This window comes from Podarcis bocagei, assembly GCF_964188305.1.
Source record: "Podarcis bocagei genome assembly, chromosome: 3".
Lineage (NCBI taxonomy): Eukaryota > Metazoa > Chordata > Lepidosauria > Squamata > Lacertidae > Podarcis > Podarcis bocagei.
Window position 1 is genome coordinate 77,352,516 of NC_138127.1, and position 23,663 is coordinate 77,376,178.

Consider the following 23,663-nt stretch of genomic DNA (forward strand, 5'->3'; position numbering starts at 1 on the left):
ATGGCCAGGCATTCCGGAAGCGATGGAGGGGATGTGAAGAGCTTCTCTCTCTACCTCCACATGATTATTATTGTGTAAGGGCTTTGATGCATGAACAGGGCTCATGGAAAACTCGTTGTGCCAACCACTGGCTTTCTGATCTGGAGGACAGGACATGGTCGCCTTGTTCCATAGGGCAGGGCCTCATGAACTTGGCTGGCTTTGATGTGCCTGGAATTGCCTTCCTCCCCAGCTTGCCAAGACAATAGGAGCTGACACTGGTATTTTATGAGATGATAGTCACTACACTGGCCTAAGGCAGCACTGAGCAACAAAAGCTTTGGAACCTTAAGGGAGCAGGAGATGTTTCTCTTCCTGCCTGAGGGCATCTACAGCAACTTCAAGCTCCTATCCCTGCTGGAAGTGAAGGTGGAAGGGCTGGAGGCATCCTATGCTCCAGCTTATCAGGGTAGGGATGAGAGGTCTATAGAACAGAGGCTAGAAGCAGTCCTGGAAGGGCTGTGGCTCAGTGAGAGAACATGAGTTTTACATGTAAAAGGTCTGAGGTCCAATCCCTGGCATGAGAGCCAATGTAGCGGGCTTAGAGTGTCAAACTAGGACATGGGAGACCAGAGTTCAAATTCCCCCTTGTCCATGAAGCTCAGTGGGTGACCTTGGGCCAGTCACTGCCTTGCAGAGTTGTTGTAAGTATTAATTGAGGAGTAGGGAGAACCATGCAGTCCACCTTGAGCTCCATGGAGAAAAAAAGGTAGAATCAGTCGGTCAGTCAGTCAGTCAATCTCTCAGAAGGGGTGGGAGAGATCCCTATCTGAAACTTGGAAAGCTAAGTACAGGTCAATTTTAGACAATAATGAGTTAGATGGAACAATGGCTTGACCTGATATATAAGGTAGGTTCCTAGGAGGTTTCTAAACTCATCAAACTCAAGTTCCATATGGGATCCAGTGATGCAGCCCAAAGAGATCCTCCAGACTACAAGACTCTGGATTGGAAAGTGAAGCACAAGACATGCTTCCCTTGCTCTTTCATCAAAAGCCAGGAGGATGTTAGTAGTGAACAGCTGGCTACTCAGATGCTGTTGTAGAACAAGGTTTGGTTTACTGGATCATGGCCTACACTACTTAAAGGAAGGACCCCCTAGCAGAAAATGGACTGCACCACACAAATTCTGGGAAGGACCGCTAGGAATTCTCAAAGATTCAGTTCAGAAACAACACTCCTTTAAGACGTATCCTTAAAAACAGCTAACTAATTGGGGTTAAGAGACAGTACGAAGAGAAGACTCCCTGGAAAAGACCCTGATGTTGGGAAAGATGGAGGGCAGAAGGAGAAGGGGACGACAGAGGACGAGATGGTTGGACAGTGTTCTCAAAGCTACCAGCATGAGTTGAACAAACTGCGGGAGGCAGTGGAAGACAGGAGTGCCTGGCGTGCTCTGGTCCATGGGGTCACGAAGAGTCGGACACGACTAAACGACTAAACAACAATAACAACAAGAGACAGTACAAAAACAAAGTACAGGTCAAAAAACAAACAAACAGGCAGATACGTTTTCATCTAGCTGGAAAAGCTGATCAGCCTATAGCATGTCCTATATTGGCAAATTGTAGAGTGGGAGGGGGCAATGTTAAGAAAATGAGCCAGAAGATTCCGTGGAACCTCCTCCTTGCTGGTGAAATTTCAGGTGCCCTTAGGCGAGCATCCTTCCAGCTTCCTCCTGCTTTTGGGGTCGCAGGCAGCAATCAGTTTCTGGTAGTGAGCACCAAAGGCCCTTTTCAGCTTTCAAAGACCTCTATGAACATTTATCTGCCAGGCACTCTTTAACATTGACTCTTTTATCTTAAGTAGAGCTAACACAATAACTACAGGACATGGCAAGCACATTTCTTCCTTTAGATTCACTTTTTAAAAATTCCACAGCAAAGCAATTCTCCCTTAGCAAATATTTGCAAAATTAAAAGGGTCCTTATTTTGTTCTGTTTTTCCTCAGTCCCTGCACCTTCAGCTTGGGAACCCAGAAAGGTGTACACTGAGCCACACAACTGAGTCCACCTCAGTTATCTACAGTTGTACCTTGGATCCCGAACGCCTTGGTACTCAGACATTTTGGCTCCCGAACGCTGCAAACCCGGAAGTGACTGTTCCAGTTTGCAAACATTTTTGGAACCCGAGTGTCCAATGCAGCTTACACAGCTTCCAATTGGCTGTGGGAGCTTCCTACAGCCAATCAGAAGCCACACTTTGGTTTCTGAACATTTTGGAAGTTGAACGGACTTTCGGAACAAATTTCGTTCAACTTCTGAGGTACAACTGTACAATGATGGGCAGCAACTCTCAAGGGTTTCAAATGTGGGTTCTTTCCCAGCTCTACGTGGAAATTCCAGGGACTGAACCACAGACCTTCTGCAAAGCAGAACAGGTGTTCTGCCACTGAACTACAGCCATTCTGACACCAACCAAACACAGGATCCAACCCTGCCTCTTGAGCTATGGTCTACTGCTTTGGGGCCCTTTGGGCCAAAAAAGCAGCATAGAATCAAAATTTTCTATTGTTATTGACCACTATCATATCATTATCATTATTATCATCACCATCACCATCACCATCACCACCACCACCACCCTCAAGAGCCTCTGCACCTCATCCACAGAATGAAAGGACAACTTGTTGGTTTTTAAATAGGGCCTTCATAACACTAACAAAATACAGCTCCCAGAATTCCTTGGGGGAAGCCATGACTGTTTGAAATATCATAGTTTTACACACATTTACAGTGTGAATGTGGCCCAGGACTGAAGGAGACATCTGGCCTGGACTGCGGCATGCATATCTCTAAAAACCAACTAACAAGCCCGTCCAGGTACCAGTCATGTGTATTACCCATTCACGTAGGTCCACAGAACGTGCATGCAGATGCCTGTCCACTAATGTCCACCAAACTGTGGTTCATCAGGGGATCGGTGGGCTTTAAAAAAAAAAATTCCCTCCCTGCCTGTTGACCAGCCACCTCACTCTGAAAGCAAGAGACCAGCGTGGGAGGTGGTCTGGCCAAACAGCTATAAATATGACCTCATTGCCTATGAACCTGAGGTCAGAGACGTGGTCTAAATCCACAGGCATCAGAAGTGCTGCCGCCCACGAGAGCAAGCTCAGTTTGTGGCCTCTGTCCCATTTTTCTTTTTTTCTTTTCCGCTAACACACACCCACCAGTAACAACCTCAGCCTAGGCTCCGGGAATTGGATTTGTCAGCTCAACTCTGCCTGCAGAGCCAACTGCGTGCATTCCTAACAAATTAATCTGGGAATTTACTTGTAATTAATCCAGCATATCATTATTTCCTCCATGTAATTTAGTTGCTAATTTTGCTGTGTTTTGTTTTCCCCCGCAACTGAGAAGGAAGCAAAACTCCCCGTGAATATACAGAATACACTGTCTTTCGGTCCTTCAGGCAGTCAGAGCAGAAGTCAGGATTTCTGGGTTCCATTGCAGCATTGCAGGAGTCAGGGTGGCAGAGTGATTAGTGTATCAAACTACAACCTGGGAGAGCGGGGTTTGAATCCCCAAGCAGCCATGAAGCTCAATGGGTGACCTTGGGCCAGTCACGGTCTCTCAACCAAACCTACCTCCAACAGGAGGAGGAGAACCATGCAATAAATGTAAATGTAATAAACGGCGAGGGGTGGGGGTGGAAAAAAGGGAAAAATAGATACAGGATTTTATGCTCCTAATGAGATTTCAGAACACATCTCCATGTCACAGTGCTGAGTGACATTATCTGTAATGTGTGAACTTTGACGTGCCATCCTTATAGGCACATTTATTTTCAAGGTTTCTGCAAACACTTCTCTGCATGCTCACTACTTAGGCAGATAAATGCTGAGCACGGTGTTGACACGAATGACCTAAATGTGATGCCGGGGGAGGGGTATTTTCCCCAGCACAGAGCGTGTAATGTGTGAACAAGGCCTTAGGCCAGCAAGCTATTGCTTGCTTTTCAGAGGTGCAGAGAAAATCCCCGCTCTCTGTGTCAACGATAGCTGCAGACACTTTGAGAAACGCTAATCTTCCTTAGCCCTGGTGAACCTCCAGCTCCTTCCAGCTCCTAAAATAGTGAGTGTTTCCGAAGGGGAGGGGGGGAGTGTTTCAAAGTATGTAATGCTCACAAAGTGCTTTGAAATCAGCAGATGAAAGCTAAAGCAGAACATTACGGGGGAGCCCAGTTGATCTGGCTCACCCCCAAAAAAAGAGAGACTTGTTATATGGTTGCAGTCCCTCATAAGCTATCCAGCAGACAGGATTAATTTGACTTCATGCTAATCCCTTGAAGGCTAACTGGCTCACCTGATTACGTGCAGGCGCCACACGAGGAGACGGCCACGCCGTTCCAGTAGGCTCATTTCGTGACAGGTCTCAAAGGCTTCATTCCCTCAACCCACCCTTCCAAAATATGCCAACACTGGACCACATGCCCCATATTCGATCTGTTGTGGCTGCAGCAATAATGGTCTGGACAACAGCATTGGGTAAGCTAGGGAATTTATTCTGTAAACAACTGGCCTAAGCAAATCTTAGAACGCTGAGTGGAGAGGGAGGCAGAGCAGATTTTATGCTGCAGCCATATTAAGCTAAACACTACAATACATTTCAAGCAACTGAATCCTACGTTTTCCTTCCGTTTGTACATAATACGTTCTCCTGTTAGCAAACAGGTCCCAATAGGGCCCCAAAAGAAAGGGCATTGGTCAAACATTTTTAAAAAATAAAAATAAAATAACGTGACATGTAAATCCACATTTGCATCCAGGAATTAAGCGAGGTCCACATCAGGTGCATAGCTGTCAACCGTCCCTTATTTGGCGGGAAACTCCCTTATCCCAGCACCGTGTCCCACTGCTGTCCCTTAATGATGATGTCCCTTAAATTTCCCAGGTTTCAAAGGAAGCAGCTCCTCTCCCTCCCTCCCTGCCAGCCAGGGAGGAGGGAGGCTCCAACTGTGTTGCTTGGCTGAGTTGCTCACCCAATAAGGAGTCTAAGAACAACTGGGGGTGAAGCTTGCATGCCTTGTTGCCTGGGGACTCGCCTTTGCTCAGCGCTCGCCAGCAGAGAGGTGACGGTGGTTTTCCTTGCTGCATCCCCTTTGCCAGGTTGCTGCGCTGTGGGAACCACCACTTGAGGCTTCATTTGGCTGCTGGCTGGGCTTTCTGCCTTCTGAGGGGCGCAGAAGTTGAACATACCTTTGCCCAGAAAATCCCTTATTTTGGCTGCTGTGCCCTTATTTTCGACGCTGCTGGTCCCTTATTTTCAAATCTGTAAATTGACAGCTATAATCAGGTGGCTGGAAGTGCAGAAGAGTTCTGTGAGCCATGGAAAAATATGGGCATTCATAGAATTGTCAAGATGGAAGAGTCACCTAGTCCAACCCCCTGCAATGTTTAACTCTTAGGGGAACAGAGGAAGCCGACTTATACCAAGTCATATCCTTGGTTTATCCAGCTCAATATTGTTTAAACTGGCTGTTTACAGCAGCTTCCCAAGGTTTCAGGCAAACCTCTCCATCCTACCTGGAGAGGCCAGGAACGGAACCTGAGACCTTCTTCATGCAAAGCACTGAGCTACTGCCTTTCCCCATGGCAAGGCTCACACACAGAAATAAATTCCTCCTGCAGTCAGCATCTGAATCTAGGTAGTCGTCTTGCTTGACAATTTCATATCTGCATGCAATTGACTGGGATCCCTAGGTGGGAAAGTCTCATCCATACACACAGCAGCCACCCAAGACCTGCTGCCCCCTAGAAGCTGCTCTTGACATTACAGAGCAGCACCCGGCAAGGGTAATGGAAACCTCCTGAGCGGAAGGCAAGATCTGGAAGGAAAGAGGGCAAGTGGGTGGAGGCGGGGAAGAGAAAACAGGTGAGTGAAACCGAAAAGAGCAAAGCAGCGAAGATGGCAGATTAGGTAATTGGAAGAGAGACAGAAGGAGAGATTAAAGAAAGGCCTGGAGATTAGATTAAGAGAAGGGAAGAGGTGAGCCTGGGATAAAAACCAAGCACGCAACCTTTGCTAACCTTGCTCTCCAGAAAGGCAAAGCAGAATTCATAAAGACCACAATCCTGTTCAACTACACAGCCTCTCCTGCAGCTCAGGAACGGTGAAGAGCAGGCATGAGCCCACTGGCCTTGCCTTTCCCCTGGGTTCTTCATCTCTAAGTCCATTGCCTTACACCTGTTGCGCTGTGGATTAAACCACTGAGCCTCTTGGGCTTGCCGATCAAAAGGTCGGCAGTTCGAATCCCCACGACGGGGTAAGCTCCCGTTGCTCGGTCCCAGCTCCTGCCAACCTAGCAGTTCGAAAGCATGCCAAAAAATCCAAGTAGATAAATAGGTACTGCTCTGGCGGGAAGGGAAATGCCGTTTCCGTGCGCTGCTCTGGTTTCGGTGTTCCGTTGTGCCACATGACCCAGAAAGCCTGGGGCTTGCAAATCGGAAGGTTGGTGGTTCGAATCCCCTTGACAGGGTGAGCTCGGTCCCAGCTCCTGCCAACCTAGCAGCTCAAAAACACATCAAAGTGCAAGTAGATAAATAGGTACCACTTGAGCGGGAAGGTAAACAGCGTTTCCATGTGCTGCTCTGGTTCACCAGAAGCCGCTTAGTCATGCTGGCCACAGGACCCAGAAGCTGTCTGCGGACAAATGCCAGCTCCCTCAGCCTGTAAAGCGAGATGACCACCGCAACCCCAGAGTCATCCACGACTGGACTTAAATGTCAGGGGTCCTTTACCTTCACCTTTTTTCCACCTGTTGGGAGTTGAACTTGTGAGGCAGGGTGGATTTCTTTATTCAGGTAGGCCTCCCTTCTGCAACCCTATCCCTTCCAGATGTGTTGGGCTACAATGCCTATCAGCCCAGGCAAACCTGGCCAACGGTCAAGGATAATGGAAGTTGCAGTCCAAAATATCTTGAGGGCACCAGGTCAGGGAAGGCTGGTGTATGCTCTCTGCGCAATGTTGAAATGCACATGGAGCCCAACCAAGCAGCGAAGGAGCTGTTTTTCAGCGAAAACAAAGAGCTTTGTGGCTCCTTAAAAGAGTAAGAAATTTATTATGGCATATTTTTCAGCATTCAACAATTCCTCCTACTCTTCTCCCTCTGACCTCTGCCCTCTCCTGGGTGTCCCACCACCAATCCCCAGGCTCAAAGCCTTCCTCATCTGGGGGTTCCCTGCCTGGTGCCACCCACCACTCCTCTTCAACCAGCCAGCCCCTGACAACAAGGGCCAGTGGACCCTGCTTAGCTAAGCTCTGGGTGCTGTTTTTCTCAACAAATGCTCAGAGTCATTAAAAGCCCTGCCCTGCCATTGGCTCCACCTGCTTGCAACATTTGAAGGCCTCGCCACCTTTTCCGCAGTCACATGCTCCTGCATGGCAATGGAGGAGGAGAGGCTGCAGGGGAATCACCCACAAGCTCAATGGATAGCAGAGTCACATTCTCAGGCTGGGACAGTGAGTGGGATGACTGGGAGAGGTGCATTCTCTGAATCAAAAGTCCTCCTCTGGGTCAACACTGGGAGGTAGAGGACACGGCATGCAGATCCCCACTCTCGCTCTCATCTCATGGGACTTGAGATGGAAGAAGATTCATGTAAGAACCAATTGCAGTAGCAATACTTGCTCTCCATTTCTAGGAGTTGAGGCCAGATAGAACAACATTGGTTGTGCTTATAAGAAAACCCTTTGGCTTGTGTGAAGACTTACTCAAACTGAATTGATTCCTGGATAATACCAAAATATGTTTCGTATGAGTAAGTAATAATAATAAAATGGGGGTATTCTGGTTTTTATTATATATTTTGTCTTTTTTAACTTGTATTCTTATGTTGTAAACCGCTCTGAGATCTACAGATAAAGGGCAGTATACAAATTTAATAAATAATAATATTTATCATTGATGTTACAACCTTTTCCCATATGGGTGGGGTATAAATAATAAATTATTATTATTATTATTATTATTATTATTATTATTCTCTGCACTGTGTCTACCATGCTAAATAAAGGCCAGAAAAACCATGTTAGCCAGTTACCTTTTGAATGGCCAGCCTGTCTGACCAATACTTCAAACACCTATTGCCAAACTGTGTCTTAAGCCAAACCTAATTTCTTGCAGCTTTATGAATCATAATATACCAATAGACATCTGACTGGGATCCTCCAACAAGAATTCACTGGAATGAAATCATAGTTCCGTTGAGTCATAATGCTCACCATGATTCGGCATACTGAACTATGGTGCAAGAAGCCTTGGGCTCACGCACTCTCCCCATCCCCTCCTCAGCATGGCCAAGAGGAGCTCACATGCTTTTGTTTCTGTTTTCAATTAACCACTACATTTGAACCCTACACTGTGGCACTGGTCAACTCTGGTTTATTGAAACAAGCTGGTTATAGAAACCACAGCAAATAATAGTGACGACTTAACTACAGTTTCTCATGGCATGGCGTAATGCTAAACTGCAGTTACCGTGAAAAGTGAAACTCCTTCCAAATTCCTTCTTGTGGGCCCAGGGGAGGAAGAGAGGGATGAGGGGAGCCTCATTCACAAAAGACAAGGTGAGGGAGCCTGGTGCCCTCCGATTGATCCAGCTCCCACCCGCCCCAGCCAACATAGCCAATGGTAAGGGAGGAGGGGAGCTGCGGTTTCAGCAGCTTCTGGAAGATCACAGATTCCCCACCCCTGCACCAGACCACAGTTTAGTGTTATGTCCAAACTAGGCCAGGTTCTCTACTGTCAAAAGAAGCACATAATTAAGATTGATTACTGGAAGTTTCCAAAGCCAAGAATCAAACAAGTTTTCAAAAAAAACAAAACAAGGCTAGGAATATAGATTCTATTGATCTCAGGGGGGGGGTGAAACTGTTTTGATGGAAAATTCTGGACAGACGAAAGAGAAGCTATTTTAAGGATGCTGATTGACGGAGTTGACAGCAACATGGCCTATGTATCTTATACGAATAAGGCTTGATCTCCCATCTCTTGGAGAAAGAGCTCGTTGATTTGACGGACTGCTGAACCAGGCCTGTAATGAGTTCGGCAGGAAGAAGGAGATCAGGGGGAAACTAAATCTCTAACTGTTCGGTGGATGTTCTAAAGGACTGTAAAATGAAGAATCAATTCTACAGCAAGTGCTAAAGGGGAAAGGTTCATCTGAAGGAGAATCCAGTATATCATGCTCCCCCCCACCCATGAGTTTTATTTTGTAATTTCGAAGAGTGCATATCCCTATTTACACAGAGGGATTGTTATGGTGCTAAAGGCAATTTCATCTAATGCCTTCTTTGCTTCTATTTTCTTTAAGGGCATTAAATTCCACACATTTATCGAGAAATGCATGGTTTTTCAAAGCCTTAAAAATAGCCATGTTTGCATTAGCTGACCAATTAGAACAACACAGGTTTGCAACCTATGAAATTCCTGGGATTATTCATAAAACAAGTAACCTGTATATATCATATCACTCCTTTATGGGATGTGGGAAAGATTTTAACATAAAGCAAAATCATGAGCTATAGTTAAAATTCTGAAGTCCAATGTACTGAATGGAGTGGCCATTGCAATTAGACTGGAGATTGAAATGGAAAAAACCTGAAAACTAGTCAAGATCTTATTCTTCTCCAAAGCAAGAAGATAACCAAGAAGAATCTTTGTGGTGACTTAGTGCTCTGGTGTGCACTATGTATGCCTTTCCTTGACTCAACTCACACCCACTTTGTCAGAAGAATAAAGAAAATATCAGTGGGGAGAACTAGGTCAGGTAAAAAGTGAGCCAAGGAACTGATTCAGTCTACTTGTTCATGTGTGTTCCTCATTCCTGAGGCTAAAACCATAAATTATGTTAACTGCACATAAGCAGTTAAGTTAAATAGCCACTGATTCACTGAGCAGAATCAGTATCACAACAAACAGGGCTAAGGGATTAACTCTTCCCTCCACTACTGGTTTTACAGAACTTTATTTTATCTACCCTGGGAGGTACTTGTTAAGGAGAGACTTTTCTGTGGCTTCATCCCACAAGATTCCTGTGATTTTTTAAAAACCTGTAACCTCAGGAGGAGGGGAGGTCTGGCAGATGGCTGTGTCCCAAAGAGGTGGGGCAGTTCTTTAAACTCACCTCATAATCCAGGACTGGGCAGGACACACCCGGATCACAGGCCAGTTTCCCAGACTGTTCTTTCCCTCTGTACCTGCCAAACTCATGATCTCAAGCAGTAATAACTAGGGCAGTGCAAGCAATGTCCCAACACGGGGTACAAGATCATGACAGGGCTGGGGGAAGAGACACTGACTGCTGCTGTTAAACAAAAATTGCATTTTTCATTGTGTAATATATGTATTTTCAGAGTTTATGTATATTATGAACATCATCATCATATTTATACCACACCCATCTGGCTGGGTTTCCATCTGGCTGGGCGGCTTCCAACAGAATATTAAAATACAATAGTCTATTAAACATTTATTAAAAACAGCCTATAAAAAAAAGAAAAACTGCCCTAGAACCATAACTGCCCCTTACCCCGAATGACTCTGGCCATTGAGAATTTACACCTGCTGCTATCTGCACGAACTTTTCTGGCATTCTGTCCCTCCGTCACACCGAAGTGTGACCAGATGCTGAAACCAGCTTGTATAGGTTGGGGTTTTTTCTCCCCTCTCTCCCTAGAGACAAGACAGACTCCTGAGAGAAACCTTGCTTCTTTAAATAGTAACATGAAAGAATCCCTGAGTGTGTCATGTATTGCCTAACTGGAAGAAAGGTGGGAAGGAGGTGCAGGTAAGTTGGCCGCAGCTCAAATTAGCGTAAAGGCGGGACCGACCGCTCTGACTCATTCAAAAGCCCAACCTTATTCCCCCCTCAAGCACACAAAAAAACCCATGAGTGGCATTAAGCATGTTCATTCATGGGTTTGGCACAAATGCAAAGCAGCACAAAACTTCCAAGCTTCAGGGATGAAAACGCTTTGAAGTCTTGTCAGCAAACCCTCTCCCACACCAGGCATGTCCTTCTTTGACCACAGACGGGCTGTCAATTAACTGACTCTAGCCAGAACGGAGAGGGCTGCATCTCTCAGAGCATCTAAGTGCTTCTCTCCAAACTGAAAAGCTGAATTTTGCTCCGGGGAAGGGGAGGAAGGTTTGTCAGAAGAGCTGAGGCAATTTGAGAGTCATTTGCTTGCTTGAGCGTTTTTCCATGTTTTCCAATCAGCTGGATCCAAATATTTCTGTACCTAAGCAATACACTTCAGCTTTAGCCCTCAAACCTACTGTGACAGCCAAGACAGCCAGTTATCAACTTGACAGACACATCATCAACTTGCCCTTGCAGTCCCCCTGTTTAATCAATTTGGTGGAAATTTTAAGGGCAACATAATATTAGACCTTAAACTTGTCCCTAATGTGTTTTAGCGGCAGAAGTTGGAAAATTACAGAATTGCAGCCAACTGAAATTCATTTGGGGCAATAACATCAAATATGGCACAAACTATGTTAGTTGTAGAGCATGACAAGCCAGTCTTCTGTGTGACGCCAAAAAAATGCAAATGTAAAAATGCAAGATGGCTGCCAAAATCACTACATCTTACTCTGAAACTGAAAAATATTTAAAATTTTGTTGTTGTGAGGAGCTTCCTTGCACACCATACCTGAGCTATACATGGTGCTTTGAAATCCCAACTTTGTGACTTCAAAGCACATTCTGACATCAGGCGATTAACAGCCTAGATCTGATAAGGATCAAAAAGGTTCCCCACCCCTAGTGTGTAAGTTATTGAAACATTAACACACTTGAATAAACACATTCTGATACTTATGCATCATTTTAAAATGGATTACATGTCATGTGACAGTCAGATAAAGGTATGGTTGTAATGTTAAACCACTGCTGTGCACCCTGTATGAGCTTAACCTCCCCCATACCCAACATATACCCCTCCTCCGTTGCATGGTCAGGAGATATTTATAAATTTTTGCTTTTCGTTAACCATATCTTCCTTTGTCATCCACACCATGAACCATAATTTAACATGAATGACCGTTGATCTCAAAGCAAGCCTAGTTCAAACCATGCATTGCTGAAACCAACCAACATTAGGGTTAAACCAATTTTACTGACCCAGACAGCACAGGAAACTATGGTTAACTAAAATGTAAAGCTTCTGAACATCTCCTCTTAGCCACAGAGGGGAAGAGAGGGGAACTGGGACACAAGATCCCAGGAAGGGGCTGGACTCATTCACAAAGTGCTAAAGTTTAAATCATGGGTAGGTTGTTAAAATCCAACTTGCATCAACCACTGTTTGAGTGTTACATCCAAACATGGCCATTGTTATATCCAATCACGCTAAAAGATAAAAAGCAATGTAAAGTGTGAAAACATTTCTTTTTAAATACATAGGTGTGTGGGTGGGTGTGGGTGTATTATTTCCAATACCAAACTGTAACAATTAAAAAAAACAATTAGAGGAAATTGGCAAGAAGTAGTGAGTGATCTAACAGAAATGTGGCATTTATTATGGTGATGTCACCTCCAGCTTGTTCTGAAATTAACAGTTCTATGGCAAAGTTTATGCCAGGAAAGAGTTGGTATGAGCTGTCTTGTTTACCACCCTTGACTTTAGGGTCAAAGCTGAAAGCGTATCTTTTAGGTGCAGATTTGGATTCAGCAGGACTCCAAATTTGGGAAAGCTCCCTCCATTGCATGTTCTGCTGGTTCATTGCAAAAACAGGAAGGCATTATCATGAAAAGACAGGTCTTATATGCATTGTTGTGATTTAAAGGCAGCCTTAAGATTTAAGCGCCCGTGTTGTTGCTTTTTCCGTGAAGACAGACAGAATTCAAGCCGTTTGACATTTGCTCAAGGAAAGAGGAAGAGCGAAGGAAAAGGAACTGTGATGCCTCCTGCAGGGGACAAGGAGGAAAGATTTTGCAGTGCTCTGCTGCTTCCTCCCCAGGACATTCCCAGACGTTGACATTAGTGGAAATCCTGATTAAGACACTGCCCATCAGTTTTATTATTACTCATTTAGACTGCACCAAAGGCACAGAAATTCAGAGCTTTCCGTTCACTAACTGATTTTTTTTATTTTTAAATCAAGCTGTAAGTTAATGTAAGAATACAGCACAGAAAAATTGTCCACTGCTGTGAATCCATACTGGGCAATCATTAACCTTAGAACTGAACAAATGGGGTAACCTTTGGCAGACAGCACGCACAAAAAAGCCATTTTTGCACCATGAAAAGTTATTAGAACAAGTGCAATTTGCAGACTTTTTCATTTTAAAAAGGGAGAGGGAATGACAAACAAAGATGATATAAAGGAAATTTCTCCCCGTCTCAGGGCAGTTCGGGCAGATACACTCATCACTTGATGGCTGCCAACATCCATTGATGGCTTCCATGTAGAAATGTGCCAACACAGACACTGCAGATAAAACTTCTATATCATCCTATGCCACCACAATGCTATTCAACAGACTCTGTTCACGCATTCTGTTAACCCTTATCAACCATGCGACAATCAAACAAAGAAAAATCAAGTGATGTATGAGCCCATCCTCAGAATAGTGCTTTATTTGTCATCTGCAAATGTAGGTCTGATGAAGGATGGGAAAACCTTGCACCATCACACCTTGGATTGTGAGGCCACAGGCTGTCTGCATTTTGCTTGGCATAAAGGTAGCGTAACTGTACAGCAGGTGTCAACAACCTGCAACCTTCCAGATAGAGCTGGACTACATGCTGGCTGGGGCGGATAGGAACTGGAGTCCAACAGTATCTCTGGGCCACAAGTTCTCCATCTGTACTGGGCCAATTCTTCACATGCAGCTTATGAGTTGAAACTGCACTCCACATGCGTGATCAATAAAATCATGATCAATAAATACGTCGCAGATCTGAACACAACAGCCAGAAGAATCTTAGTGAGTTCTAGCCATCACAGAAACAGAGAAAAGTTTGCTTAAGTTCCATATGCTAGTAAGAATACTTTACATCTGAGAAGAGCTTCAAATTATGCGAACGACATAGAAAGAATGCAGAAATGTCTTCAGTGCAGACTGTCTAGCCCCATCTAGGCTGATATCGATCAGGAGTAACTTAATTAAACGGGTTTGCACTACAGAGTAAAAGTCCCAGAAGAGATACATTAAAGATAAGGACCCATGAGAGTGTGCATAGGATTCGAACACTTATCAGTAAACATGTACATGACCAAGCTGTGAAGCATTTTTTAAGGTAACAGTGTTTTCTTATGAGAATCCAAAAAAAAAAAAAGTATTTGTATCTCATGTTATGTGAATGCTGTCAATGTGGAACTGAAAATGGAAGTGAAACACTTTTATAATGAACATACTACAGTTTGGAATACATCCCTTGTAAACATTTTTGCTGCAGGAAAGAAAATGGTAGAGCGATGATTTTAATATCAAACACACACTCTTGCCAGTCTGAGTTTTAAATTCAAATTACAGATCTGGGAAATGGGGGGGGGGAGGGTGTAGGGACACAATTTAAACGTCATTCATTTAACCATCCAAGACAGCAATAGGTGCTATTAAACTGGAGCGTTTTCAACGCATTAAGACCGTTTTCACAAATGGAACTAACAATTGCGTTCCCGCTGTTCCCACTTCTGCAAATTTGAATGTAAAATCCACATTGCTTAAACGTTCATTTGGTTTAAAAACTGGCTCTCCGCCTTTCTCCTGTCCCGAAGTATCAGAGTTTACAAGCGACTCCATTCCACACTCAAAAGGCTTTAGCATCATTTGCTGGGGGGGGGGGGAGTTGAGAGGAAGGGCAGAATACAATCCCCCCTGCATATCCACTCCAAACAAGTGCTGCGCTTCAAGGGGCAGGACGCATCATTCTTGGATGAGGTTTCTGGCTTCCACCCAACCTAAAGGCTCCTTATCTCCTCCTTTCCTGATGCCAGATACATAACTCGGGGTCCAATTTGGAGCGGAGTGCCTGCCTTGGGTTGCTGGCTCAGCCCAAGCGAGCCAAGAAACCAAACCGGATGGTCTTTATGCATAAGGCTACATTTAGATTTGTGAGTTGGCAAAAGAAAAAAAGAAAACAGGTGGAATTCATGTTCCACTTTCCATGTCCTTGAACTTAAACATTAAAAAAAAAAAAATCGCCACCGTTTCTAGAGGTGTGATGGAGAGGATGGCAGTAACAGTCGCCTAGACTCTAGAGTAAGTCATCAGCGGCCGCTTTGTGAAGAAGTGCCTCGCCTGCCTCCCTCCCTCCCTCGGTTCAGTCTTTTTACACTTGGCTTAGAGAGCCCTCTTCCTCTTTCATTGGGAAGACGAGAAAGGAGACGCGCTTCGCTCGTGGAAACTGTTGCAAAGAAGTTGGAACCCAAGCTCGACTCGAGCAAGACGCTGGCCGGCAAGCAGGTGTCTGTCACCACGTGGACTTTGCAAGGCTGAGGCGCTCAGGATCGAAACAACTTGGCCGCTTTCCAATGCATATGGAGAGTGTGTGTGTGTGAGAGAGAGAGAGCGCGTGAGAATGCGCGCCTGTGTGTGTGTGTGTGTGTGTGTGTGTGTGTGTGGGCGCGTGTACATGCATGTTTCATTCGCTCCCGGCCAGCTTCGAAGCCACCTCTCCAAAAAGCCTGGCTCTGCACCTACATAAAGACACTTCAAACCTAGCCATGTCTCTATTTCCCACTCCGTTCAATAACAGACTCGCGCGCCCCCTCCGCCGCTTCCCCTCGAAGAAGTCACAGAGAGAGAGAAGCGCCAACTTACCTTCGGCGTCTGCCCTTCGGCTCCCACCACTTCCAACTTCTTCCTGGTCCCGAAGAAGAGCAGCAGAGCCGCGATCCACAAGATCCCCAAGACAGACAGAGCCAGCCTCCGGCTCAGCCGTCGCATGGTTAGCAGAAGGAAGAAGAAGAGGAGGAGGAGGAGACGCCGCGTGGGGAAAGTCCTCTCCGTCTTTTCCGCGAGGCAGCCAGGCGGCGGGGAGAGGGTGGAGCCGGCCGGCACCCTGCCTCCCACTACGGGCTGGATGAGTCCCCGCGAACCCCCGCTAGGGGCATGGCGAACGAGCCCGCCTCCAGCAGGAGGAGGCGAAGGGAGTCCCGGGCCGTCTTCTTTGCATGGGGCGAGGAGGAGGAGGAGGAAGCCGGCGTGGGAGGGGCCGGGGGTGGAGAAACAGGCAGCGGGGGGTCCTCCTCCTCCTCCTGATCGCGACGCGCCGGGAAGCGGCAGCGGGCGCTCCTGGGTGCCCCTGCGTCGTGGCTCTCCAAGGCAGGGCGTCCTTCCCCGCCTGGATCCGCCGGAGACGAGCGGGGACGAGGAGGCGCCCGCTTGACGCCGACTCCTAAGCCGATCCAGCGCTTCGCCTTCCCGCTGCCTCCCGATCGGCCCCCGCCCTGGGGAATAGGAGGGGCGCCCCCCGAAAAAGCAACCTCCCGCAGAGACGCCCCTGCGGACGCGCAGGCAGCGCGCTCGGCGCCCTCCCGGGTCAAGCCTGCCCGCCAGCCGCTTGGAAGCCGCTTTGGAGACGTCGCTCCCGCTGCCACGGCGCTCGCTCTGCTCGGCGGCTCCCTGCGAGGCCGAGATCGCCGCGGCTCCGCGAAGGCTCCGGCGGGGATCGGAGGCAAGCGAGGGGCGGGAGCACGGCGGCGCCCCGGAGTGCCAGGCGCCCAGCTGGCTCCGGGCCGCGGGCGGAGTTGGCGGCTGGCGGAGCCGAAGGCGAGCGCGGCTCGACGGCGCGGGGAGGGAGGCGCCGCACGCAGCAACTTTGGAGCGTTTCGGAGTTGGTTGGGCGAGGACTGGCCGGGCTTGGCGGGATGGGGCAAGTCCTGAGGCTGCAGCGGCCCCTACACAACCCTTAGTCCCATAGCACTTCTTTTTAAAACGCAATGCCAATTTGTATTAATTTTGTAAAAGGCAAGGCTGCAAAGCGTAAATAGCAAACGCACGAGAGAGAGCCCTGGAATCGCAGCAAAGGTAAGTACAAAATAAAGGAGGTATAAAACAAAGCGGGCTGCTCAGTCTGATTATTTGGTGACTCTTCACAGGTTACGTATAGCATGCAGCATAGAGTTCCCAAGATACTGGTCCCTCTTTGTACTGCAAAGAATTCCCTAAACTTGGAGAGGACTGAAGTCTAAAGCTTTTTGTTAGCATGTTGATTAAGGAATTCACTTGTTCAGTCTTGGGCACACTGTTACTTGACGATTCAGTGAAACGTACTTCCGCGTAAACATACTAGGGTAAGCATGTTCCGGTCGCCCTGTTTCATTTCCTTTTATTTTTCCTCCCACTTTCATTTTTGGTTTCCACAGCTATCCTTTGCAACTGATTTGAACATTGGCCAGGATCATAAGGTAAAGGTACCCCTGCCCGTACGGGCCAGTCGTGTCCGACTCTGGGGTTGCGCACCCATCTCGCTTAAGAGGCCGGGGGCCAGCGCTGTCCGAAGACACTTCTGGGTCACGTGGCCAGCGTGACAAGCTGCATCTGGGGAGCCAGCGCAGCACACGGAAACGCTGTTTACCTTCCCGCTAGTAAGCAGTCCCTATTTATCTACTTGCACCCGGGGGTGCTTTCGCACTGCTAGGTTGGCAGGCGCTGGGACCGAGCAGCGGGAGCGCACCCCGCCGTGGGGATTCCTAGGCGCGTCCCTAGCGCCACCCACATCCCTGGCCAGGATCATACATCCTATTAAAAATGCCTATTCTGTTGCTTGCCCTGCATTCACAGTATTCACAGGTGTGCAGAAACATTTTGCTTCTCACATGTACATCATGGCCTCCTCCCCCACAGGTAAAGGCTGCATGGAAAATGCACACAGAATCTCCCTAGGTTTCTCATGATTGAGGTGGCCTAGCATAAAACAGGAAGATGGCAGGAGCCCAGGTTTTGCAGTGTGCTTCCCGTAAGCGTATCCATGCTGCTTCTTTCTGCGATATTCTCCTCTTGCTATGATCCCTGGGGCACTTGGGCGGGATCACATAAAGAGGTTGATTGCGTGGGCAAACCAGTCCTGAGAGAGCACTGTCAGGAAGAATGTAATGAGCCTGCAGCACTCTGCTTTGACGGAGCTCAGCAGTTTGTCTGCTGTTCTTCTACAAGCCCTGTGGCAAGTAAGTCCAGGAAAATGACCAGCATGCAGATTTGTATTGCCTCCCCCTTCCTACACATAACAGGCAGCCTGACCTGAACCACATCTACTCAATCCACTACATCTACTACTGTTTAATTCAATGGGGCTTATTTAAAAACCAAAACAAAAACGGGGTTAGGATTCCAACCAAAGTCAGATCCACAATCTGAAAAGTGGTGGGAGGAGGAATCTTCCAGTTTGGAGGCAAAATTCTTACTTTACAAGCCTACACATAAATATATTTGCAGAGCAATAAAGTTTCTCTCCATCTCAGTTAATAAAGTTGCCACAAACCCCAAGTAGAATAGAATGATATTATAGTGACATCACATAATGTCTGCAGAGATGATTGATTCTTGGGAGTCTTAACTGCTTGTCGTTTTATGGTCAGGAGAGAAACATTTTCCCAGAACAGCTTAACTGGCAACAAGGAAGAAAATTCATTTTTCCCCGCAGCAAAGGATGACTTTGCTTACTTCCAGACAGGTCTGTTTTCACTAGCCTTGCCCAATGTCCTAAAAGCCTCACTTGCACCTCCACGTATTGCCTCTTAGTCTTTGATGTCAAGCATGCAAACATATATGTCAGGAAGATTTGAATGTGGAAGCTCCTCTCAGGGCTAGATTTGCTGCTTCCACACAGCCTTTCAATTCCATAAGCAGATAAAATGTTGGTTAAACCATTCAGCGTTAAAGAACACAAATTTTGCAATTATGTGTAAAGTGAGGGCAGTGTGTCTGTGTGTCTCTTTCCATTAAACATTTATCCAGTGTTTTCCCAGCTGTCCATGTGTCCTTTTTTAAAAATACACCTGCCTTTTCTATCCCAGCAAAGGATCAAAAATTCTGTGCTATGCTTGCAACCCAAATTAGTACAATTTGAAGAATGGAGACTGTATATGCTTTATGAATCCTCAACTCGGCTCATAGGTGGGCTCTGGAAATAGATGCAGTGTGCTTCCTAGAAAGGCCCCATGGGACGAATTGCCTCATGACAACTTCCTCTGGACTTCCTGAGAACTTGAGGTCAGAGCATTCGCTCTTTTTGTTTTCAAGGGAAGTCCTTCATTTATCAAAGGAATCTCCACCCACTGATTTCATCCAGAGTCAAAGTGCAGGTTCCATAGGCATGCATGGGACAAGGCAACCTTTCAAGTAAACTGGTGCCAAGTTTTCAGCAGAAAGGTTAACTGCTTGGAGAGCCAGTGCATGACATACAGGAGTGGTTGGTGCCCATTGGGGTGGAAAGGGCTGGAGGCGAGATGGAGATGGGAGATGGAGGTAAGGATGGGTACAGCAAACTAATTCTCTGCCCCCATCTTGCTCCCTGCTGACGTCTACAAAGGCAAAACTGAAAACAAGAAGCTGGCAACCGGGGGTCCATTATGGACTAGTTGCAAGAAGGCAGGCAGTTGGGGGCTGTGTAAGAGCAGACTGGTGGGGCAGGGCCACCTTTGCACCAACAGACCAGCTTCCTCCAGTAGTGTGGACAGACAAGAGTCAAGATCATTCAGGCATCTTCTGCGCTAGGACCACCCTGCGAAAATGTTTATCTACAATGAGGGGAAGTGGAATAAGTTCCTCTACTCTGATGGATTTTTTCAGATTTCTTAGGAGGAGAATGTCTTAGCTGAAAGAATCTGAAAACACTTCATTGGAAGTTCCAAACTCGCAGCACACATAGGCAGGGTCACTTGATTCCCCCCTCTTGTTTGAAAAGAAGCAACTGCTTAACATTTCAGATAGCGGTTAAATGCAAGGTAGGAAGATTAATTTGTCCGACTGAAACAGCAGGGGGAAATTCAGGTAGGTGGAATTTAATTACTGGATTTGGAAGAGGAGATGTGAGCTTCTAGTGCTGTCATGAGCACTTAAAAATAAAATTATGCTCTTCAGCAGAGAGCAGATCTCTTTCTGGCAAATGAATTTCTTTATCAAGAGATGCCTGGGATGCTAGTCAGGAGCCCTGGAGAACAGGGCTCAGCTCCTGCAGCCTAGACTGTGTGGGTGATGCCTGCTGCACATACAATCTGAGTGGTTTTGTTTAATACAGTTGAGTTCACTACATTTCCTAAGTGCCCATTTCTTTTTAAGGCATCTTAACAGCAGATTGAATTGTACAAAAAAGAAGACAACGACAATATAAAATGGTATAAACCATATCATATTCACACTATCCCCGTGGGGGGGGGGACACTAGCATGAATAAACAACTTCAAAGCATTCATTCTGTCCCATCAAATTCCTGGGCATAGAGGAACGTCTTAACCTGGCACCAAAATGTTGACACAGTCGGAGAAGGAAGGATATGCCAATATACCATTGGTTCCTCGCATTGTGCTATGTTTTTCTCGCTAGGTGAACCAGGAAGATGCCATTAGCACTAGGTCATCACAGCCTGGACACAGAGTGTCAAAACAACAGCTGTGGCCCTCACATATTATGGGGAGCACCATTAGTATCTGGTGAACTGGTGTGTAATTGATCATTACTGTATGGAGTATCTCTAGGGCCCAATTAGACACTTTTGTTTATTTGTTTATTGGTTGCTAAAAGGAGTTGCAGAGAGGTGCTCTGGGCCTTGTGCCAGTTCACCAAGGCAGATCATCCCCTGGAACTGTTCTGGGGGCGGGATTTGTACTGATGAATTAGCCTAGGGGAAAGGTGTGTTTTGTTTTGTTTTGAAGCCAACTCCCAAATTCTCTGCATGGCTTTAAGTGAATTTTTAAAAAGGAAAAAGCCAGGAGATGCATTCAAGTGGCTTTGACATCACATCTAGTTTGGCCTTTTGCTTCAAGAGGAAATGTCAGCAAGTGCAATCGACTTGCTTTTTGCCATTTAGACTCTAGTAAAGACTGGAACTGATGCATAGCCATACTGGGAATACATTCTTACCTTGGCTGCCAGGCTTTACTCAGATCAATGGGAGCTTTGGTGCAAGCAAAAATGGGAAAGAACCCTAAAACTCTGCCAGATTAAGTCTCACTTGCTCCCCAATGGGGGGAAAAGTTACACCTCATATTTTAGGACCCATCCCCATTTTCTTTGCACAACTACTGGAGGCATTTGTTATCTAAGGCAGGGATGGGGAACCTGTAACCCTCCAGATGTTACTGAACCATAACACTGCATCTTTGACCATTGGACATACTGGCCGGGGCTCACATTCCAATGAGATCCAGGGGGCCATAGGCTTCCCATCCCTGATCTATGTAAAGCTTTCCCTTGCAGGAGAAAACAGGAATGAGAGCAGATGTGAGTCATTCAGGCTGGCACAAAAACGACAGAAGAAAAGTCCATAAAAATGGAATCCGGTGCATAAAAAGAAACATGTGGAAAAAATTCAGATAAAGTGTCAGTGAGTTCTAAAGTCCTATGCAATTTTTTAAAAAAAATATTTCCTCCAGTTGTTTCTTGCTACTTTTTCATTAGCTATTTGCATTCCCTCCCTTTCCACCCCCAATCTTTTGTCCTTTTCTATTTATTTCCCCAGGCCCTCATCTTTCTGTTTTCCTTTCATGCTCTGTATCTCCTGCTCCTAGGAAGGAGCGCCGGATCCTTTTAAAAAGTTCATGTAGCAGCCACACAAGAGAAAGAGACATTCTGTGTTTCCTTTGTTGCTTCATTGTGGTTTGTCATGAGAGAGAGAGAGACTGAGTCTGGATCATTACCAACAACTTTCAGAAAAATGACAGGAGGGATTGGAACTTCACCGCAGAAGGCTCTGTTGGCACAGCGGTGCAAGCTCAGCATGTGGATGAGACCCAATTAAATCCCAGGCGTTGTATCAAGTAAAACTATTGATTCCTTTGCTCTTCTTCTAAGCCATTAAAGAACGATTGCAACAGCGCAGCGTGCGAAAGGGCTGTGCACAGCCTCATAGAGCTACTGTGTGAGACATAGCAGATTTTGCTGAACTGGGAAAGAGCCATAGCCAGTAGAGAGGTGGTAAATTCAGAACTTCAGGGTACCTTCATGTCACTCACAGACCCTCATACCTATGCCCCCTTCCACGATTGTACAATAATCTGACATGTTAACAATAATTAGGGACGCATTGCAATGATGGATGGAGATCTCCATTTCTTGCTTTTAAGCTAGCTCTACCATCTTCGTGGGACACGGGTGGCACTGTGGGTTAAACCACAGAGCCTAGGACTTGTCGATCAGAAGGTCGGCGGTTCGAATCCCCGTGACGGGGTGAGCTCCCGTTGCTCGGTCCCTGCTCCTGCCAACCTAGCAATTCGAAAGCACGTCAAAGTACAACTGAGAAACTGAGGCGAATCTGGAATCTGGAAACTGAGAACATATGAGGAGTTGAAAGATAAATTAACAGGCTGGCTGCAATTTCATCAAATAAATGCAGTATGGAAGGAAGATAAAAAAGTAGGGATAAATGAGAAAAAATCTAAATTTCAGATAGAAATAATTGAAGGTAAAACCAAGTTACTATCTAAAATGTATAACATATTATTAGAATGGGACACTAAAGATGAAGAAATAAAGGAGGTCATGACAAAATGGGCAATGGACTTGGGATACAATATAGAATATGATAAGTGGTTGAAATTATGGAGCAGTGGAATGAAATTCACGGCATGCGTTACGCTTAGAGAAAATTTTGAAAAAATGATGTATAGGTGGTACATCACACCGGCAAAACTAGGGAAAATGTACAAAACAGGAAATAAGGCTTGCTGGAAGTGTAAAATCAAAGAAGGCAATTTCTACCATATGTGGTGGACCTGCGAAGAAATGAAGAAGTTCTGGGAACTTATTTATAATGAGTTTTAAAAAATATTTAAATACACTTTCCCTAAAAGACCAGAAGCCTTCTTACTAGGAATAATTGGGAATGAAATTAAAAAAGAAGATAAGACATTATTCCAATATGCAACAGTAGCGGCTAGAATATTAATAGCACAAAATTTGAAAAACCCAAACACCCCAACTATCAGAGATTGGCAAACAAAATTATTTGAATATGTTGAACTAGCAAAAATGACGCAAAAAATTAGAAACCAAAAAAATACAAAGTTTATTAGTGACTGGAATAAATTTATGGTATACATTGAAGGAAACTATAGAAACTTAAAAATTACAGCAGGTTTGATATAAATCTTATGATGATGATTAACAATTAAAGCTGCAGGGGGGGGAAGAAGTTTTATTAAGAAGCCCGAAATCGGGAGGGAAGGAGGTCAATAGGTATGTAGAGGAAAGATTTAAAGATTTAAAGATATAAAGATTTAAGGAAGAAGACAAAGAATTGTAATGGAAACTGATGTTGTTTTTTGTGTGTTATGTATGGATATTTCTTTTGAAATTGTTGATTTGTTTTTTCTTTTGGTTATTTAAGTGAAATTCAATAAAAAGATTTTTTTTTAAAGTACAAGTAGATAAATAGGTACCGCTCCAGTGGGAAGGTAAATGGCGTTTCCGTGCGCTGCTCTGGTTCGCCAGAAGCGGCTTTGTCATGCTG

At 45.7% G+C, this 23,663-nt stretch overlaps 1 protein-coding gene across 1 annotated transcript in view; it reads right to left on the reverse strand.

Annotated features, from left to right (window-relative positions):
* Nucleotides 1–16,518, reverse strand: part of GALNT14 (polypeptide N-acetylgalactosaminyltransferase 14) — a 233,497-nt gene extending 216,979 nt beyond the window's left edge. Inside the window, exon 1 of the mRNA XM_081186432.1 lies at nucleotides 15,815–16,518. Within this exon, the coding sequence (XP_081042558.1) occupies nucleotides 15,815–15,940 (126 nt within the window). The 5' untranslated portion in view covers nucleotides 15,941–16,518. The remainder of the gene's footprint in view (nucleotides 1–15,814) is intronic.
* Nucleotides 16,519–23,663: the final 7,145 nt, after the last annotated feature.